Source organism: Anguilla rostrata, chromosome 5 (genome assembly GCF_018555375.3).
Source record: "Anguilla rostrata isolate EN2019 chromosome 5, ASM1855537v3, whole genome shotgun sequence".
Classification (NCBI taxonomy): domain Eukaryota; kingdom Metazoa; phylum Chordata; class Actinopteri; order Anguilliformes; family Anguillidae; genus Anguilla; species Anguilla rostrata.
The window spans coordinates 17,251,191-17,267,086 of NC_057937.1; the positions used below are offsets into that span (position 1 = coordinate 17,251,191).

The 15,896-nt window shown below is 44.8% G+C and overlaps 2 protein-coding genes across 3 annotated transcripts in view; both read left to right on the plus strand.

Moving 5' to 3' along the window:
- The first annotated feature begins 34 nt into the window (after positions 1-34).
- mt2 (metallothionein 2) lies at positions 35-1,040 on the plus strand. Its single transcript, XM_064335441.1, has 3 exons — positions 35-194; positions 338-403; positions 765-1,040. The coding sequence occupies exons 1-3, from the start codon at positions 170-172 to the stop codon at positions 854-856; spliced, it is 183 nt and encodes a 60-aa protein (XP_064191511.1). The 5' UTR covers positions 35-169; the 3' UTR covers positions 857-1,040.
- A 147-nt stretch (positions 1,041-1,187) lies between these two features.
- Positions 1,188-15,896, plus strand: part of nup93 (nucleoporin 93) — a 41,919-nt gene continuing 27,210 nt past the window's right edge. For both annotated transcript variants that reach the window (XM_064335431.1, XM_064335433.1), the window contains exons 1-3: positions 1,188-1,389; positions 2,184-2,375; positions 9,688-9,805. In XM_064335431.1, the coding sequence (XP_064191501.1) occupies positions 2,197-2,375; positions 9,688-9,805 (297 nt within the window). In that variant the 5' untranslated portion in view covers positions 1,188-1,389; positions 2,184-2,196. The remainder of the gene's footprint in view (positions 1,390-2,183; positions 2,376-9,687; positions 9,806-15,896) is intronic.

Sequence of the window (15,896 nt, forward strand, 5' to 3'; positions counted from 1 at the left end):
GGCTTGCTTCCTCTTTGTAAACAATGTTTACGGGGAGTGTCGCTTTTGCACGCGGTCTGTCTGGCTAGTGACGCTATAAAACCATCGCTCCGGCAGGCGTACAGGCAGCAGTCTAACTGACAATACTTCTGTTCACATTCGTCAAGGAAAAAGAAGGGAATCGGAAAATATGGATCCTTGTGCCTGCGCTAAGAGTAAGTATATTGTATTTTTTATTTCCGAAACATATGGAGAGTGTGTTTTGCGCTATTGTATATCTAATGGTTGATAGGCTATATATAAATATGGTCACTATTTGACTTTAATTACAATGTTTGTTTTGTCTGTTTGGTTTCAGCTGGAACTTGCAGCTGCGGTGACAACTGTAAGTGCACGGGTTGCAAGTGCACTACGTGTAATAAAAGTAAGTGGGCATTTTTCGAAAACACTCTTCATAAATGCATATCTAGCATTTCACATGCTTATTTTGTTCCCTGGCCACATAATGGCTTGTAGTGTGAATGGAACCGCAGTTTTACTTGTGATTTGCCATCCTCGCCTAACAACGTGAATGCCTGACCATGAATTGTGATCACAGGTGGCAGGTGTTCCCAGTATTTAATTACCGTTAAATCCAAAGCGATCAATAAAACCAGTTTGTTTGAAATGTAGCGACTGAAACTTTAAAATGAAGTAAATCTTTGTTAAAGGTGACGTACGTTTCACCGATGTATGTTTATGGCATCTAATGGCCAGGAGATTAAACCATTTTCCCTTTTTTTTAGGCTGCTGTTCTTGCTGTCCTAGTAGCTGCACCAAGTGCGCCTCCGGATGCGTCTGCAAAGGCAAAACCTGCGACACGAGCTGCTGTCAGTGAAGATGATGGCCATTGTCAGATTATTTTCATTCCTGCCTGAACATGAAGTCGATTGATCCATCATTTGTGTTGGGTTTATTGTATGTGTGAACTGAAAATATATTTGTAACAATGAAAACTGTTTTGTCATCCATGCAGAGCTTGTATTTTCTGAATATTTGTCAGTAAAATTGTCTAACATGAACTGAACTGAGTTAAGGAACTTTATTTAAATGCGTATTTGATTTGAACACATCACACCTTTCTATAATGGAACACTCGAAATGAATGAGAGCCTGTGTGAAATGGGCTAATGTGACGCACATTTGGAATCATTTTGTTTGCACTGAATAAAGTTTTACAAGGCGCGGAGGCTTATGGGAGATCTATGGCTGTCCAATGAGCGTTGAGTTGAACAAGAGCCGGGAGTAATGTGTGTTGAATGGTTGGTTGTGAAAACCGAAAGAAGGCGCCAGTAAATGAGGTCTAAACGATCAAAATAACTACATTTGGATCACAATACCGAATCTTCACACATCGTACAAAACCTTGAGGTACGTTCTTGCATGTAATAGTAGCTTCCATGTCTTGAATACGGCAGCTTGTTCGTCTGTCTCGGCCTACTGCTGCTCCATAGGGCAACTTGTCTTGGCACACTAAATTCAGCGTGTAGTTAGCCGCTACTTGCTATTAGTTTCAATTTGCGAAAAAGATGTTAACAGCAGCTTTCCGTTTCACAACCAAAAATGGACAATGAACAATCGTAACAGCACGCAAGTTAATCCTTCGAAGAATACGTTTAATGGTTCTTCCAAAATTCCGAATTAATGCTCTAGAACTCCATTGCTTTCGATTGTTACATCCGCATTATAATGTTCAGTTAAGAACATTCTTATTAAATTGGCTCCATATTTGTGATCATATCGATACGCCTAACTTAAATACCTGAATACCTGCCTCTAGATCAAAGAAGTGTCAGTTTTAGCCATTCGTTCCTGTGTCTAAAGATCGCAAGCATGTCATGAACGCTTCGGTTTTGCTGTTTGTTTTTTTAGCTAGCTATTTGCTAAGTATGCAACTGTCATCAAAACTTCAAAATTATCGATACTTTAGCTAGCTTGCCAATTTAACCCAGTTTATACAGCTAATGCTTTGACAGTCGCTTGTTCATAGAAACCTTAGTTAGCTTTATTTATTGGTTGCTAAACAAAATTTTGCTGCTTTGTCTAGCTGGCGTATCGGTTGCTGGAGTAAGACATTTCTTATGGAATCCGTTGGATCTTATAATTACATTCAGACAGTTCGTTTTTTGAATGAACTGACGTAAGGATATCGGGATTTAATTCAGTCAGGTGCACGCTATGGACGCGGAGGGGTTCGGAGAGCTGCTGCAGCAGGCAGAGCAGCTCGCGGCGGAGACCGAGGCAATCTCTGAGCTGCCTCATGTGGAAAGAAACCTACAGGAGATCCAGCAAGCTGGCGAGAGGCTGCGCTCCCGCACCCTCACCCGCACGTCACAAGACACTGCTGACGTCAAAGCGTGAGTACCAGGCTATGATGTATGAAATAACGTCGCCACCAGAAGGCTTGGGAGCCATATTCTAACTGTAATTTTGCAACCCACTATTACGAGGTTAGGTGCCAGTGCTCTTACACATCTTCTAGTGGAAAAGGGCAAGGGATCTTCTGAGCTTTGTGACTTTCCTGGAAAATCATTCAGAATTAATGTACACCCATGTAAAATCTGTTTGTTTCACTACATATCTAGCTGACTGTCAGCATGAAGATGGTCATCTCTGAAAATCCACCAGTTATGCCCTGACAGCTGATTTTACACAAGAAACATTGGTCAGCAATACCTGATAGCTGCATTTCCAAGGTCAGCCCGCCAGGTCAAGCCAAAGGCCTCACTGAGTTTGTGCCTTAGTACTCTGGTCAAGAAGTACTAAGGCACAAAAACAGTGTAAATATTATAAATTGTGTGAGTTGCTCAGGTTAGGAGTATCTGCTAAAGGTAAACGTGAAATGTCAGTGACTCAGTGTTTCCCATACCATGAATTGATTTGAGCGGCCCACCCAAATAGATTTCCCCTTACCCAAAAAGATTTTTTGGTATTTAGCTGCTTATTTCTATAGGCAACACACTATACTTTTGTATTTGTTATTTTTTCTTTTAAATGTCAAAGTGTCATACAGCCGACTCTCATTTTGCTGTGTGAGCTGGCCCTCCCCCCTCCCTGTCGTAGCTGGCGGGGAGGACAGATCAGTGACTGAAAACAAATATAATTAGAAGGGCAGTCGTGCAACTTTATCTGTGCCAGGTAACAAAATGTGTCAAGCTTTTCAAAATCTGTAAAATTTAGCCGTTGTCATGTATTGTTTCTTCAAAAGAACGTGTCCTCTGCCCTAACCGAGACTGCAAGGTTATCAACATTATTTGGATTAATGTTAGCTAGCTAGCATTTAGCATCAGCTTTCACCCAGCTTGCGTTAGGTTAGACAGCTAGAGTTTTCTTATGAAAATGTTAACTTTTCTCTCCTGACAGATGAGTAGCCTATAGAAAAATTCTTCTTTCAAAAAATTAGACTAGAGGAGGAGGAGGGAGAAACTGCACAATAGATAGGTTACCATAACATCACTGTTATAGTAACAGTTACAGTTAACAGTTAGGCCTACTTACTCTAATTGAAATAGATGAAAATCATTGTGTTTGGAAATGAGGGCATTTTGGATATCAGGCACTTTAAAGACTTTAACTTATGTTTAGAATTTGTATGTGATTATATTATCATCCAAATCATCCTGATAGCATAAAGGTTTTTCTGTTACTGAGACCATTACTGCAAAAATAGTTTTATTTTTGGTTTCTTTTGCATTCTGCTCATTCTCTGTGTTGTCGGTACAACTTCTTGCGAAAAGTGCCGTACAGCTTTCATTTGCATCTGGAGACGCAGCCACAGTAAAATAAAATAATAAAAGTGCCCTAACACACAATATATCTATATAAATAAATTGCCCGGACTCAAAATGTGAACTCTGTCTGTGCAATTTAATAATCAGCACAAACAACTCCGCCCCTGAGCACGTACACGGACTCGACCGCCACAAATGAACGCTCAACCTGTGGGAAACACTGGTGATTGTGCCCCTTTGCCCCTTAAATTTGTGCTGAAATATGCCCAAAGAGTGCCAAGCGGTTCAGACGACCAAAAGTGCAGGGGCAAGAGGGTGCGACGTAATTGCTGCCAAAGTCCAGAAATGGCTGTGGAAAAGCACTGGTATGTACTGGCTGACCAGGCATTAGAATGTCTGTGGAAAAGCACTGGTATGTACTGGCTGACCAGGCATTAGAATGTCTGTGGAACAGCACTGGTATGTACTGGCTGACCAGGCATTAGAATGTCTGTGGAACAGCACTGGAATGCACTAGCTGACCAGGCATTAGAATGTCTGTGGAACAGCACTGGTATGTACTGGCTGACCAGGCATTAGAATGTCTGTGGAACAGCACTGGTATGTACTGGCTGACCAGGCATTAGAATGTCTGTGGAACAGCACTGGTATGTACTGGCTGACCAGGCATTAGAATGTCTGTGGAACAGCACTGGTATGTACTGGCTGACCAGGCATTAGAATGTCTGTGGAACAGCACTGGTATGCACTGGCTGACCGGGCATTAGAATGTCCGTGGAACAGCACTGGTATGTACTGGCTGACCAGGCATTAGAATGTCTGGAACAGCACTGGTATGTATTATGTGCAGTAACAGGATGCTGTGTGCTCCTGTGTCACTTTTCAAGCGCACTCTCCCAAGTTCGGTATTCTGATGGGTAGTGAGGCTAACCAGAACCCTAGACAAGTGCAAGTCAATAGATTACATTCAGGGTTTCCAGCCCTGGTCCTGGAGAACCACTCTGTATGCTGGTTTTCTTTCCAACCTTAATTAGAATTCCTTTTTTTAATTTGACATTTTATTCTGAGGGATGTTCTACTCTCTTAATGCCATGGTATGTCTGAAACATACATAATTAATATTTCATATGAACATATGGATTTTTAGCCAGTCAGATTGGTTCTTGGACTAAGTTGGTGCTTTAATTTTCTGTAAAATTCAGTGCCGAGTGGTCCCATTTGAAAGATGTTCCATTTTGTATGGCTTAATTGATAGCCCTACAGCTAAAATCGGTGAACTTATTAATGCTGAGCATGTTACTGGTCATAATATATTTTGGCACAATTTTAGGGGCTTAAGCAATGTTTTAATAAAGAGATTGGTTGGAACAGAAAATAGCACACGCAGGGTTTCTTTGACATCCAAAAATGAATGCAAGCCAATGTGAACTGTCATGAAATCATTCAGAATAAGTCTGCAGGGCCTATGCATGCACACTTCAAAGAGCAACATGAGTAGATTATTCAGGTCATTTAGCTATGCCATTAAGCAATATTTTAAATGATGCCATTAATTTAAGAGTGGACTGTTGAACCAGCGTTGCATGGTTCATTCCTACTTTATGGCATCTTAATTATAGTCGCCAAGATAGGCCCAAGCAGACTATCAACACTTCTTGCTATAGCTTGCAAGTATTGTAACTTCAGTCTGATAAGTGATAAGTCCAATAAGTAACCTTATCAGTCAGTCAATGAATCCGTCTACATCAGTTGGATATAGGCCTAGTTCGTTATCTTTCACAATGCTATTGTGACAGAAGCTGTTGCAATGCACAGAGCAATGTTTTTATTTTTATTTTTGGTTTATACATTTGGTATACTTGCAATAATGCTTAGGTTCAAAAATAACCTGTTAAAAAATTATTTTGGAAAACAAAAGCGCTTGCACTCCCTAGTCTGGGAATGTTGCTAGCCAGATTTGGCTTTGTTCACATAATACATGAGGATGTAGGCTACTTACGGTCTCTTTCATTGTAAGTTGCTCTGAATAAGTATGAAGGACAAAACATGCCAAAACAATATAATTAATTCTATAATTAAATATGGAATTATATAAATAAATGTGTAAACAGTTAGGTAGATAATTAAATCATTTTATTTTGGAAATAGAAAATTAATTTGGAATGAAGTCATTTGGAAATGTGTCATTATAAAATGAAAAAAGCCGTTCAAAAAGTACATGTTTTGAAGTCAAAATGAAAATAAATAGTGTTTAGATCGTGTTTATTGTGAAAAGGACATTCATGAGATGTGAATGTCTAAGAATATTTTAATAATTTAAATAATTACGTGTAATAAAATTAAGTTTAGTCCTCCTAGAGCATCTGCTAAATGGATTCAGTATAATGCACTGAAGAAAATGCAGACCCGTCTTCCTAGAAGGAAAATAATTTGTACTGTGACGTTAAGTCTTCCCTGCATGTGAAATTTGCAGTCTGTGCTGGGTGTGTACCCACCCCCTCAAAGAGGCATCTGCAGCCCTGGTGCTGGTAAGCTTACGAGCTTTCATCCTCTGTGCACGCATTAACCCGGACGCTGAGCAGACGTTCGGCCGAGGCCTGTCCGGTGGGCTTCATCCCGACGTCGCCTCCTACGTGCGGGCGGGAGAGACTGACGGATGGAGGGTGCCGCCGGTCACTCGAACACGTCACTAGCGTAACCAGTTGGCGCGCGCACTTTATGATGGAAGATCTGCCATTTTGGATCGATGTTTTTGCGCAGTGGTGTCGCAACAGTCGATAGCGCTTATATAATCCTGCAAGATGCTGACTGCGTGAAATGAAAGTTCGGAGCCTGAATGGCGTGACCACAGCCGCGGCCCCCCCCCCCCCCCCGACGTCGACTCTCCGGTGCCACCGCACTCGGCGGGGCTCGCGGCTTACTTGGCGCCGCGCAGCACGTTTGCGGTCGACCCTGTCGGTGCTGCCACGCCCGTGCGTTCGGGCGAGGCCGTGACCAACACGCCATTTCCCAGACACCTACGCTGCACAGCAGGGTTGTTGTCTGGTTCGGGCCTGGCCGAGTTTTGTTTTATTCGTCTTTCTACGGGCGGCTCAATGTGACCTTCCACGGCCCCCCGGCTGCACGCTGCCTGCGTCCGTCACATTTTGCTGATCCTCCGTTCCAGCCACGGGTTTTGCTGACTAAACGTTCGCCAAAACGCCAGGTGCTGTACTGTGGGAATGTGTGCCAAAATTGCCAAAACACTCTCGAAACTTTAAATAAGATAGAGGATAAGGCCAGTTTGGCTTGTCCAGTTATCAGTGTGTTAGCAATCTGTAGAGCCTTATCTGTCACTGCGGCCCAATGCCAAACGTTTACTCATTAAAATCCCAAAACAAGGTGACATTTCCTCATTGCACATGGTCTGCAAACAGGTAAAACCTCTTCACAGGTCTGTACCCTTCTTGCTACCAAGAAGAAGTGGATAAGCTCATTGATTGGTGTGATTTGGTAACAAACTTTTTAGTAGTAAATACAGAAAAGAAAGAATAAATCATTTTTGGCCTACCACAGGATGAGTACCCTCCTCCAGTGGCGATTCATAGTCGGAGGATTAAACAAGTATCATCTTATAAGTACCTGGGTGTTTATGTGGACTCCACTCTATCCTGGACGGCACATACTGACTGTTTATGTAACAGAGTGCAATAACACATTTACTCTCTTCATAGACTGAGATCCTATGGAGCAAGCAAGCAGATTTTATTATTATTATTATTATTATTATTATTATACTATAGCTCAATTATTCAGAGCATATTTCTTTATGGCGTTACAGGTTGGTACAATAGTATCTCAGTTCAATTTAAATCAAAGCTTTTTAGAGTTTTTAATGTACGTTCAAAGGTTTTCGGTGTTCCAGTGATACAGATATTTCGAGAGGAGTACAATCAGAGAATATTGAGATTGGCAGACAATAGTTCCCTTGTGCTGCACTCTGAGTTCCAGCTTTTACGTTTAGGGAGGAGGTATAGGGTATGGAAGCATAGACTGAAAAGGTATAAATGCACTTTTATCCCAATGTCTATTCAAATGCTAAATGATAGGTTCAGTTCGGTTTGATTGTATTCAGTTGTATTTCTTTTTAATGTCTTTTGTAGTACTGTGCTTGTCTTTCGTGATTTTATGGAACCGTTGGCACAACACAAGACAAATTTCCGAGTAATCAGACCATAAAGTATTATCGTATCGTATCGTATCTAAACCTCATTGTGTCAGCATGCATGTGCATTTGCATGTAATCTGATTGGGAGAAGTGCAAGTAAAATAAATATTCAGTATTGAGGGAACAAACAAGTCGGTTTGAAATGAAATGTTTTCTGAGATAAGTGCATACAGACATTCTGTTAATTAAGTGCTGCAAACGGTAACGAGTAGTTTTTCCGCAATGTCACACTTTTGATTTGAAAAGTTAATCTTTTCCTTTTCACAATTCTCACTCCTAAGTGTTGCTGCTTTGTGCAATCGTTCCAAAATTGTATCATTGCTCAGCTGACATTTAAAATGTGATAATTGTATGACCTCACTGACCTCACTCATTACTCAAACCGCACACGATGAAAACATTACAAAAGGCTGAATTTAGGATGGACTTTTCAGAAAATTTCGGATTTTACTCAGGGCTTCCCCCAGCATTTTACAGGCGAGGTGGTACGCCTCCCACGTATAACCCGGCACCACTTGCTGCATTTCATTAAGAAAAATTAAAAAACAGGCTTACGGTGAAATTACGATGCAACAACCACCCACCATCTTTTAATTATGCCAAACGCTAACCTGGCCACAGCATTAGAAGGCAGAATGTAACAGCAGTGCATGTGGACCCTGCAGCATGCTATCACACGCGCGATTAGAATGTTAAGGAACAAACATTCTGAAGACCACGCAGTAATACCCCCTAAATATTTCCTCTGCTGTCTTATCATGAATAATTAACACTGAAGACCACATAAATAATTACTTTCTTGTTTGTTTAACTTATTATTAATAATTCGAAAGTAATTCTAAACGATGCTAACATGGGACAAAAACAGACTTTTTGCATAACATAGTTGACAGCACTTGACAGGCTATGTGAGTCTTTTGTGTAAGTCAAGTGGCCAAAGAAGGGGATTAAAGTAAGTTTTTCTCACCATTTTGCTCAACCCCATTCCTCAAATTCAGCAGCCTTTGATGCCATCTACAGGTGGTTCTTGGGTGAGACTAGCGTCACGTGTACCCGTTTCAGCTAAATTCTTTCACAACAAACTGATATTGTCCATGCCAATCTAAAATATGAACTTTATAGATGACAACTTTATTAAATAGCCTGTTGATGAAAGACACTGGGGAGATGCTAACCGTGTCAAAAGAGTGTGAATCCGATTACTCTAAGGAGACCATGGGAAATGGAGGCATATGCGGTGACTGACCTTGCACGCCATTGCCTCTAACAGAGCATAAAACAGCAGCGAATTCGGTAACGCTGATAAAACTTTGTAGACGTGCATTTGGGCCGATAATGTCCTGTGAAACAAGCCCTGAATTGATGTGATTGGATAACGTTAATAATAAACAACTGAAATACTCCTAGGTGGTATGTGTCAGAATCTCATGGGTTGAAAGAAGTTTAGAATGTACTGCAAAATTCACAGACGTTAGCTAACTAGCTATATTATGCTTGTAAATAATAAAAAGGTATCTCAGTAACATGCCTCTCTTTTTACCCCCCCCATACAAAAAACACTTCCTTTTTTCAGCCAACCCTTAAACTATTTCTGGGGGTCACGGTTACTACATTGTTGTTTAACTTTTAGAGTATTTTCATGATAGTGGTTGAAGGACTGTAGACTGTCGTTCTGAGTTTTCTCCGCCATCCCTCTCTGATTGGTCTCGTATCTGTCTGCGTGATTGACAGGTCCATCCTGCTGGGTTCGAGGGGCCTGGACATCTTCCACATCTCCCAGCGTCTGGAGAGCCTGAGCGCGGCCACCACCTTCGAGCCGCTGGAGCCGGTCAAGGACACGGACATTCAGGTACGGAGCCCTGTTACGTCACAGCCCTGTTACCCACAACGCACCTCTCCGTTCCCTCCGAGAGGGAATGAAGTCAGCTGGACGTGAGAGGCTGGCGGATGTGGGGGTGGATTTTTGTGAGAATGCCTCTCTGCATACGACGTCCACCCTGCTGTCAGATGCATTGCCGACTCCGTGTTGGAACAGGCTGAACTCGTGTTCTTTCTCTAAAGTTTACTGGGTCGTACCCCTGGCAGCTCAGACCTCGTGCCTTTCACATGGGCACAAGCTGTCCCTGTAAACCTCCCCTCCAGGCAGAATCTCAACAACAACACTTCCCACTTCCAACCAATGATGGGAAGTCCTTCAGCATTGAATGTCTCCTAACACGTTAACTCTTTACCTAAAAACCATTCAAATGGTGCGTGTAATAAATCATTGTGCTGTTTTGCACTTGCAGAAGCAAAGGACATTATTGAGACTCAAATACCAAGATTCATTAAATCACTTTCACATTTTACATTTTAGAAATTCAAAAATGTTCTGGAACAAGCTACACATTTATACAGCTGGGTATTTTACTGGGCAGTTCAGGTTAAATATCTTTCCCAGGGGTTCAACAGCTGTGCCACACCTGGGAATCGAACCTGGAAGTTACAGGCCCAGTACTAACCACTAACCACTATATATACACTTCTGCCCAGGATAGTATAGTTTTGGGCCTTGTAATGAACATTGTATCACATGTATTGCAGCAGGAATTATTTCAGCACTGCATCATGGTTTTGGAGTATCGTATTGAACTGAAGTGTACTGAACTGAATGTTTATACCCGCAGCCTGCACTCCTATATTATACCACAAGTTAGTATTGTGTATTTATTACCATTTAAGCCAACTACACAATGGAATTACCTGTGATGAGTTCATTGTGACTAAAGATCTATAGTCTTCATTTTGAGGTTTGAAGTCACTGGTGGAAATATTTGGTCTACTCACTGTGCAGCATCACTTCAAGAAATAGGTCCTTAACTGGGCTACTACTCAAAAATAGTCTTGGGGTGTCCTCAGAGATGCCCGTGAAATAGTCACAGCCGTCCTCAGAGATGCCCGCTAAACGTTACCATGCAAACGGTCGTCGCAAATGTGAGAAACTGGTGGTCGAATTTCACCATGCTGAAGAATCAGGGTGGCGTGCTTACTCTTCATATCATTTTTTTAATGGACACTGGACAAGGTGTTTCTGTTTACTGGTCAGTTTTCTACCTTTACCCATTAGGATCATAATCAGTTCAAAATTTTAATTAAGATGATTGTTACTTGTTTTTATTTATTGTTTTTTTGTTTTTTTAAGGTTCTTCCACACAGACCTGATTCCTGTTGTACATGCAGATAGGTGGTAAAAATAAGAGACCTGATTTGCATTGTGGTGGATTGATATTCATGTTCATGCGTGTTTTATATTTGTACATTTGCTTGTATTTCACAGTAATGTTAAAAAAAAACAAGACCAGGTCAAAACCTAGTATATGGCTGGACCGGCCAACCAATGGTGTAACTTCACCACTCACTCAGTCACTCAGTCACAGACATTCGCGTTTGTAGGGCTGGCCCCGCTGTTGCGGTCCAGCCAAAAAAAGACTGTGCTGCGTGTGTTAGTCTCGTCTCATCCGCCCAGCGCATCATCCGTGATGTCACCAACGTGGCGCGGGGGCGTGCGCACAAGGGACATGACATCACACGAAATGCGCTCGAAAGGGAAGGATGTAATTTTGCACGCACGCCCGTCCCCAAACTTCCAGAACCCCATCGGTGTAATGAGGCTGCTCTTTTTTGAGTGACCATTTCGCAGTAGAACATTGCAGCTTGACATTTTGAATATTTCACTTTAAGAAGACCGGGACGGAACCATAACGAGGCCAGGCGAACTGTGGAAGATTTTTTTTTTTTAGGGCATTTCGTTTTTGGGCTTTATTTTTCGCTTCGGTTTCACGCCGATGTTTCTTTTGTTAATTGCAGACATTTTGTGATAAAAAAATAACGATGACAAATGACGTCAATCCAGGTCTCTGTTGCCCTCATCACCCCCCTGTAAAGGAAAAGCAGTCTTGTGTTGCGTGTCTTCAAGGCCGTGGCTTAAAAAAATGCATTTCATCGTTTTTTTTATTTTTATTTTTATTTAGTGAGTCACGGTGTCTGAAGCGTTACCGTCCACACCTCCGTTGCTGAGAATCTTGCGTAATGGGGGGGGGACGGGGACGCGGTCATCGTGCGGATTTGCTCTCCGTTTCGCCAAGGTAAGGGGTGCACGGCGACGGCCGATCCGTTTCTGGATTTCGTGTGAACCTGCGCCCCTAATCATCTCATTAGCTCGGTCGTATCTCGCCCTGACGTACGTATACGCACCAGCTACAGCGATAGACTGCAGGTTTAGCCTGTAGATCTCACTGTGCTCTAGCACAGGAGTGAAGCAGGGTGGCTTATAGAGCTGTCAGAAAACTAAACCTAATGCAGTTGGTTGGAACAAAAACCAACCAGTTATTCCAGACCAGCTCTGCGGGACCGGAGTCGTGCACCCCTGCGCCAAGGTTTGAGCCCACAGTCTTAGCTCCAGGGGTCAGTACATTACATTAAAATTGACACTGCATTCGTTTGTTCATAGCGGCTTGCAGTGTAAGGGAAGATAACTACATTACCCGAGCAACATTCCCAGACCAGCGAGTTTATGTGCCAACGTTAACATTAAAGAAGTAAATGCAAGTTCATTATGCCGGCCCAGATGCATAATAGAAATAAAAATAATAAAAACCATAATATAAATCAAATGCATACTTATAAATGTAAACAAATGATAATTTCATACCACTAACGTCGATGCAAAGACACGAAGCACACTGTAAAGATTGCAATGTAATGTGAAGTAATTAGATAAGAAAAGAGGTCTGGGGGTGGGAATGTGAGGACGGGATCATCTGTGTTTGGGCGGGGGGGGTTGGGTTTTGGGGACGCATCAGCGTCCTACCAATCAGCTCTCACTGTTACTCAAGCCCCGCCTCCAGGCTGGGCGTCACGGCAGCAGGGTTCTGTAAGAATAAACGCACAATTACCACAGGGTAGCGACATTCCTTATATCGAGAGGGGAGGGGGAGGGAGAGCACAGGGTTGGGGGAGAGAGTGGGGAAAGATGGAGGGAAGAAGAGAGCAAGAGAGCGATGGAGAGAGGGAGGAAGAGAGAGAAAGAGGGAGGGAGCGAGAGACGCCGGAGCAGTGCTGGCGTTCCTTTGTCTGCGTGAGGGGGGGTGGGGGTGGGGGTGGGGGGGGGGGGATGGTAAACGCATACTAATGAGTTAATGGCAGCCCACAGCTGCTGCCAGCTCGCGTTCGCAAAAACCGCTGATGGTTCTGCGAGCGCGCTCTCTTCGGCGAGCCAGAGCCCCGCTCCCCTCTCAGACACCCGCGTTCCCCCCGAGAGAGAGAGAGAGCGAGCGAGAGAGGGACGAGGAGAGAGAGAGAGAGGGCTGAGCACAGGAAGCTCTCGCCCCCCGCCCCCACCGGGCTGGGGGAGTCGGGCCTCGGCTGTCAGTCAGAGGCCCGTCTCCGTCAGGCTCGGTCTGATTGACAGCGTCTGTAGGGGTTTCGCCGCCATGTCGCCTGGAGCCGGGGCGGTGGTGGAGCGGAGTTAAGATGTCCGCGGCGAGCACGGCGGCCGAGAGAACCGCGCCGTCGTTAACACGGAAACGTGAATCCAGACGCCGAACCCGTACGCAATTGGACGATCTGATCCATTGCATACAATTCAGCCCCTCAGGATCGTCTTTTTTTGTTTTTTTCGTTTCTTTATTATCGCTATTAATAGCTTATTCATTTTTTATTTCTTTTTAAAAATTTTGAACGTATGGGCAGCACGGGCCTGTTGTACGTGCAGAGATGAGGGGGCAAAAAATAAGCGCTCAGATTGTAGGTGATTCGTTTTGCGTGTAAAAATCTGAGTCAGTTTCTGCCTCGCTCTTTGTCCTTTGTGATGTCAGAGAGCTGTGGAACACGACAAACATCGTGGAAGACCCAGAAAAGGAGGACCCGGATTTGCATTCGTTTTGCTCCCCTGCTCACCTACAGCCCCTCCTCCTGACCTCACCCCTCCCCCCCACCCTCTACTCTGCCCTGACCCCCTCTCCCCCTCCCCCCCCATCGGCCTCACCGCGTGCGGATGCACCGGAGGCCTCCAGCGACCGCGGGGGCGGGGGCGGGGGAGGGATATTACTGGCAGTGCACTCATTCTCTGCCGCTGACCATCCGCTTTACTGGACACTTAAGTGCTCTCTGCAGTGGTCACTGCACTTTCTCCTGCCTCGCGGAGCCGTGTGTGTGTGTGTGTGTGTGTGTGCGCGTGTAAATGCGTACATGTGTGTTCATGCATGACTGCTTATTAGAAATTTGCGTGTGCTTCTTCTGGCCCCCCTGCTACAAAACGGTATCTTGACCATGACCAACAGGGGGGGGTGGGGCAGTTGCCATGGTGACTCCACCTTGGATCCATTTTTCCAGCAGTATCATTTCCTACTTAAGAAATGACTGGACATCCCATTGTGTTTCAACAGTAGCCATGTGAGATGTGCTGCAGGCTTGTACTTTAGACGTGTTGTAACATGGAGCCTGCTTGTTTTGAGGGGTCTTGGGGCTTTTCATTGATTTGGGGTCTACGTGAATCAGTTTTGATTTTCAGGGGGAAATGGACATGCTGGAGGAGGGTTGTAGGTTTGAGTCCCAAAGCTGATGCTCCTGTTGTGGCCTTGTGTTGGCAGAGTGGGTGTTGGTGCTGTACCCCCATGATGAGTGCTGTAAAAATCCAGGGCGTTAAATCTCTCCTGCACGAGCACCTCGTTTAATAATATAAGTCATTTAATAATTTCACACAGTACATATATGCATAAATATAGGTGTGTTGCGAGCATGTGCGTGTATGTGTGCGCGTATGCTTGTGTGTGTGTGTGTATGCGGTTTACGTGTGTGTGCGCGTGTGTGTGCGTGCGTGTGTGTGTGCGCGTGCGTGTGCGTGTGTGTGTGCGCGTGCGTGTGTGTGTGTGTGCACGTGTGCGTACGTGTGTGTGTGCGTGCGTGTGTGTGTGTGCTCGTGTGCGTGCGTGTGTGTATGTGTGTGCACGTGTGCATGTATGTGCGTGCGTGTGTGTGTGTGTGTACACGGCGTGCGTGTGCCCCCCTGCGTGCGTGCGTGCGTGTGCGTGTGTGTGTGTGTGTACAAGGCGTGTGTGTGCCCCCTGCGTGCGTGCGTGTGTGTGTGTGTGTGTGTATGCGGTTTACGTGTGTGTGCATGTGTGCGCGTGCGTGTGTGTGTGTGTGTGTACACGGCGTGCGTGTGCCCCCCTGCGTGCGTGTGTCCTGGCTCCTAAAAGGCGTCAGCACTGCTCCCTCTGTGTCGGTATGTGTGTCCTTACTGGGCCTCGGAACCGGCCAATCAGAGCAGAGCTACCCAGCCCCCACCGGCACTTTCCTTCCATTCTGCTACTTGTACTGAAATAAGAAAATGCCTCTGCTATAAAATAAAGGCTGCTGCTCATAGTCATACACCAGCCATGGAAACATAGCAGGTGCGTTTTGCTACGCATGTAATATGCATGCGCATAGATTTATGCACGTATAATACATTAAATAAATGTCTGTATGAAAGGACCGCTGAGCGCCGGCAGAGTATTACTGCCAGGCATTTTCATGTCTGCTCGAAGCGTGTGGCGTTTCCCGCGAACCCCGCGAAGCCCGCTCGCTCCGCGGCGGTTCCTTTGTTTTCAAGCACCGCGTTGGACCGAAACGGGGCCGACCGGGTCTCCCGGTCATCTGCGACGCCGACCGCGAACGCGAACCGCTAACCCGTCAGACGGGAGTCGCGCGCGCGAGAGGCGGAGTCCGGAGACAAAGGAGCCGTCAAATTCCCCCCCCCCCCCCCTTCCCCCCGCACACGCGTGACCGCGGCCTCCTCTTAGCGTGTGCCACGGGGAAATTTTCATACGTCAGCTGCGCTGCGAGGAGGAGGAGGAGGAGGAGGAGAGAGACAGAGAGAGAGATGAAGAGAGCGAGGGAGAGCAGTAAGTGCGGTAAGA